We start from the raw sequence: 5,289 nt of genomic DNA on the forward strand, positions 1-5,289 counted from the left end.
ACAGTCTGTGGAAAGGGTCGTCCTATGGATCTGTGAACTCTTTAAATCAGAAACGAAAATGTTGAAACAGTTTCTTACCAAATGGTATGGTTTATGAGAATATGGCGTAGCCTTGCATACTTTGGTTTTGCTTTAGCACAGCCATAACAAAGGTTTACTTTGGTGCTTCCTTTAGCAGGTGCATTATAACGCATCCGAGAGGATTTTTGAGAGACTTGTACTCTCCTATATGGACACTTGGAGGGGACAGATGACTCGGATCAAACAACAACTAAAGTTATTTGCTCAGAATACAGTCCTTAAAAAAAAGAACCAAAGTTATTTGCAGAATATGTTTCAGAAATGCCAGCTTCATTGGACTCCCAAGTGTATTGCATTAATGTTTCCCACCCAATAAATTCCTATTACAACCTATTGGTATAACCAAATGATCATAAAAACAAAATAGTAAGTGAATTGTGTAAATATTTCTCCTTCGCTACTGAAACTTCCTTGGCCCCACGGTTGAATTCCAAATTTTCTTTCATATGACAGATCCATGGTTACATTACAAATTTCGTTCATATGGCAGCTTACACACTGAAGTTACTTAGTAAATACAAGGTTGAGCAGCAAACATCAGTACTACACTCTCAGGGGGTCAACAATTCTATGCAAAGTAATTACTATATGAAGCATTTACATTCTATTTGTAGTTCTGGTTCATGACAACCAACCACAACAGATGTAATGTGAAGATGGCAAGCGCCCTTTTTGTCGCATACATTCTGCTTGGGCTACAGTTCTTTCTACCTCGCGGTTTTTTCTGGCTTCGGCTGCACCCCGTTTTTCTTCTGATCGTTGCCTAGTCATTGCGATCTTCTTCACCATCTTCGCTTGAACTTGGGCTCTCAGTTGTTGAACTTGTGACTAAAAATCGTTACATGTCACACTCTCTAACGAGCATTTTAAATGAAAGATTACTATTCCAATGAAGTCATGAATGATTCAACTTTAATAGTTGACTGGTATTTTCTCTACATTGAACGTTTACAAGGTGGAGTGTCTAGCATTCAATCTTTCATGGGTGTCTTAAGAAGTTTTATCATAAAACCTAAGCAGTGAATAAGTCAAATATGCCTCAAATTCTTTTGTTTTATTCTTCTTTTTTTGGGTGGATGAGAAATTTTGTTTCGAGGTCAGATAATTAACTGCCCTCCCCTAGTTCTAGTTGACTCTAAAATCAAACAAATTACTTGCTTTAGCTTAATATTGATCATTCAGTTGCTCAAGTTCAAAAGCATACCATCAGAGGAATATAAGATTAAGGCATGAATTGAAGTTAGGGAGTTAAAAGATTTTCTTTCTTAATTTTAGGGATTTTAGATAATCATGGTATGTATTAGGTCAACTGGATACCACCTACATTCTTCCCAAGCTTGAATAACCATATTTCTGGTCTAATTACACTTCCATCATACAAGAATGCAGGTCAAGATCTCGACACACAAGGTAAAGCATTTTCGGTTCAGTAAATATAGTCCAGAAGAATGAGAATTTCAGTACCTCTTTTCTCTGCATCTCTTCTTCTGCTTTTGCCTTCTGCCGACTTTCCCATGCCTGGATTTTGATTTCCTCGCTCTTGTATCTGAGCAAATTTAACGTCATCTCATCAAATTAGAACGTATGAATATAGCATTTAGAGGAAAATATTCACGTCTTCTGGCTTCAAAAGAACTGTGATTTGGCATAAAAAAGCATGTGGGTTGTAGGAGAAACCTTGCCATATGCTTAGATTTTTCAGCTTCCTCCCATGCAACTGCACGTTTCTCAAATTCAATCCGTTCAAGTTCCCCTATACTAATAGTTTGAGCACGAGGTTTTTTCTTTTGATCATCCTTACTTGCCCATTCAGCAATATTCATCTTACCTAGCTGGACACCAAGGGCTACTATTTCTCTCCTTGTCTTGAGCTTCAGTTCTTCTTCTGACAATTCCTTTTGTCTATTTTCCATTGGATTCTGTGACTCCTCATCAGTGTTCTTCACAGGTGTGGGAGCAGGTGCACCTCTGTGAGGAGTAGATGGGATTGAGGAAGTTGGGCTGCAGAGTGGAGTTGTAGCCCCTACTGGAGTAGCAGTCCTTGAAGGTTCTTGACTTGTGGCAGGGGTCATTTCTGTCCCCATGTCTCTCATTGAGACTGATCTTAAGGCAGGAGAGCCTGCATAGTTAGATCATCAAATCCTGAAGCTAAGTACATGAATAAATCTTTGCTAGGGAACCACCTATTCAGTTCCAATTTACTGAAGGAACTTTTCAGTCATTAACTATATAGTCGAGCAATATGAAAAATTGATCAAACACTTCTTCTGCTACATATAATGAATATATAAACTTGACTGAAAAGGATGTGAGGCAAGGTGGAAGAAACAAGGGAGTGCACATATAGATTAACAAACATATTAGCAACACTTACAAGCTTGAGATCATTCTCCCCATATATCTGACACTATGCATCTGCAAATACATAGAACCACAAGTTGTATCTAACTTGAGATCACCAATTAGGTGTAGCATTGGAACACCATATCAATGAGACCAGATCAGACCTACATGGTCAGCCCTTAGTCTAATAACTGCCAGAATTATTGGAACAGATCCAAATTACTAAGTTTCTCACCAACCTAAGGCATAGATAACTTTCTTCAATAAGTGCCGAGCTATATGAATGTTAGTAAGAATATCATCAACCCCACTATTATGCACCTAGGAAAAATATGCAATGCATGTGAGACAAGTTTAAGGGCATATTGTAGATATGTCCTGCATATACTAAAAGAGAAACCATTCATAGAAGTGCTTCCGTCTTTTGTGTGGGATTTGTCAAACGCAAGGCTAGTCTATAATAAATCTGCATTTTGATTAGTTTGTAATTCTGAATCTACCATTTAATGTAATCAAAATGACAGCTTTTTAAAGATAATGTGAATTTTATTGATAATAACAATAGGCATAGCCCAAATGTCGTATACACGAAAAACGGCTAGTTAGAATTAGAAAATAGAAACTGAACAATCAAAGCTTTTTCATACCTGTCATATCTTCTGTTTTTGTGCATGATAAATCCATATGACCAACTTCCTTCAAATCCTCACTTAGAAGGCCTGGATCAGTTAATGCATTACCACCTGCTTGATCCAAAATGGGGCGACTCCCATTGGAAACGAAAGAGAACTTTCCAAGCCCCATATGTGAAACATGTTGACAGAAATCAACTGTCTTTGTCTCTGCCGTTTTGCTTACCGTATCCTTGTGATCATAATTGGCAGACTCTGGAGCAACTCTGACAGTATTTGTCAGTGGCAATTGATTTGCCTGGTTTTGTGAGATTTTAGAAGATTGAGCCTGTACATTTTGCCTATTCATTATCCATTTCTCAGCATCATCCCACTTTGATGGCATGGATCTCGACGAGGATCTGGTATAGGGATTGTGTACCGATCTCTCACCCTTATGAAACTCAAAGCTAGATGAGCTAGCATTGCTATCATAATCAAGATTGTCTTCTTCTATGGATCTCACAGGATGAATTGTGCTTGAATTACCACTTTCAAACTTTGAAAACTGATGCATATTAACAGGACCCAAGACACCATTTTCCTTTTGCAACGAGTCTTTATGCTGGCATGAAGTCCGTTTGAAGACTGGCTCACTGGATAACTTCAACCACGAAACTTCTAAGATGGGAGATGTAACTGGAGGGCATATATCTAAATCAGTAATGAAGTGTATATACAAATGTTTTCTTCACTGCATACACAATCCATCTATAATCAACTATGAAAAAACATAAAGCAAGTTGAGTTAATTTGATGTTAGTGCTCCGGCGTGAACCAAATTATATCTGGTTTATCAATAAAGGAAGAAATATGAATAATAACAGCAGCAGACCTTCTTCATCAAAACCTCCATTATTGGAGACTAACAGGCTGTTGTTCACAAAGTCGGAATCCTCAAGCCTGGAAGGAGACGTTCTTGCAGAGTTACTATTTGATCCACCCGTTTTTCTATGATGGTGAGGCCCAATGAGCTTCATCCTCAGTTTACTTGGAGAAATTATACCAGTCTGCAATTAAGAAACCAAACCACATTAACCTGTATTGTAACTCTACAACTCGTCAGAAGTCCCAAAGCTTTTCAAATCTCAAAAAAATTATTCAAGGAAAACCAGTAATTACTTAAACCATTTTATTCCCAATCAAATGCAAAGAAAGAGTGATTATATCTTAACACAACCCAACTAGACATTCAAAGTTGATAAAAACATAAAAAATCATAACATCTCATATTTTGCAAAAGCATTTCAAGACCAAACCAAGCGCAACAAGTATCACCTTTTATACTGACATTGCCATTCCCAATCCAACCCCATTGTAGAACACTCAAAACTGGAAAAAAAAAAATGCAGAACTTATTACCAACTATATGTTTAAAAAAAGCACTTCCAATTGAAAAGTTTTTTTTTGTATTATTTTAAAAAAGCCATGATTGCAAGAAGACAGAAAAATAAGATACGGGTCTTTGATCTTCCTTTCGTAGGAGCAAGAACAAGCCCGTACCTGAACTTTGTGTATCCTCTCGTACTCCATTAGATCTTTCTCCCTCTCCGTCTCTGCACTTTTTTTTCTCTCTAAAATTTAGCATGAGCAAGTAAAGAGAGAGAAATCTTATTGCAGAGGGTGCGTGAAATGTACAGTTTTTAGTGTGCTTTTTTCAAGTCTTACATACTGACAGTGACAGGCGTGTGTGTTCACTGGCTTACGATCCAGTGGGGCTTCTGCAGAACAGAACGTTCTGTGACTCTACCCCATTTTGACCACTCAGTACTCACCCAAACCAGCGGAGGAATTGCCGAGAATTCGAGCGATCTCTTTCCAAATACATCAAGAGGAAGATATTATTAACCGTAGTGATTTTAGAAAATAAAAAATAAATAAATTCAAATCAGCTTCATTTTGTTTCCTCGGGTCAAATAAGCTTCAATAACTAGCAAGGAAAATGAGGACTTCGACGTGAAATGGGAATAGAGGATTGGAATATAATTTAATGTAAAAGATAACGAAGGGGAGTGATATTTACTGAAGTCATCACTTGAGTCAAAGAGACTGTATATTTGCTTGCTTTGGGGTGTTTGCTAGGAATCCACCCCTTCTCTTGTATCATCTTAATTAATGAAATATATTTGCTTGTTTAGAGAGGAGGAGAAAAAGAAGAAGAAAAAAAAAAAAAAAAGTCAAAAGAGACTTTTTT

The 5,289-nt window shown here is 37.3% G+C and overlaps 1 protein-coding gene across 3 annotated transcripts; it reads right to left on the minus strand.

Moving 5' to 3' along the window:
* Positions 1 to 541: 541 nt before the first annotated feature.
* On the minus strand, positions 542 to 5,056 carry LOC121266889 (remorin 4.1-like). 3 transcript variants are annotated; one of them, XM_041170734.1, is made up of 7 exons: positions 4,599 to 5,056; positions 4,387 to 4,427; positions 3,931 to 4,105; positions 3,072 to 3,734; positions 1,759 to 2,200; positions 1,546 to 1,627; positions 542 to 909 (listed from the first exon to the last, which is right to left on the minus strand). In XM_041170734.1, exons 1-7 carry the CDS (start codon positions 4,681 to 4,683, stop codon positions 703 to 705), a joined length of 1,695 nt encoding a protein of 564 aa, XP_041026668.1. In that variant the 5' UTR covers positions 4,684 to 5,056; the 3' UTR covers positions 542 to 702. The 3 variants fall into 3 exon arrangements, with proteins under 3 accessions (XP_041026668.1, XP_041026670.1, XP_041026669.1); XM_041170736.1 differs by having other exon boundaries at positions 4,374 to 4,427; positions 4,599 to 4,663; XM_041170735.1 differs by lacking the exon at positions 4,387 to 4,427.
* Positions 5,057 to 5,289: the final 233 nt, after the last annotated feature.

The sequence above is a fragment of the Juglans microcarpa x Juglans regia genome, chromosome 5S, assembly GCF_004785595.1.
Source record: "Juglans microcarpa x Juglans regia isolate MS1-56 chromosome 5S, Jm3101_v1.0, whole genome shotgun sequence".
NCBI classification, from domain to species: Eukaryota; Viridiplantae; Streptophyta; class Magnoliopsida; order Fagales; family Juglandaceae; genus Juglans; species Juglans microcarpa x Juglans regia.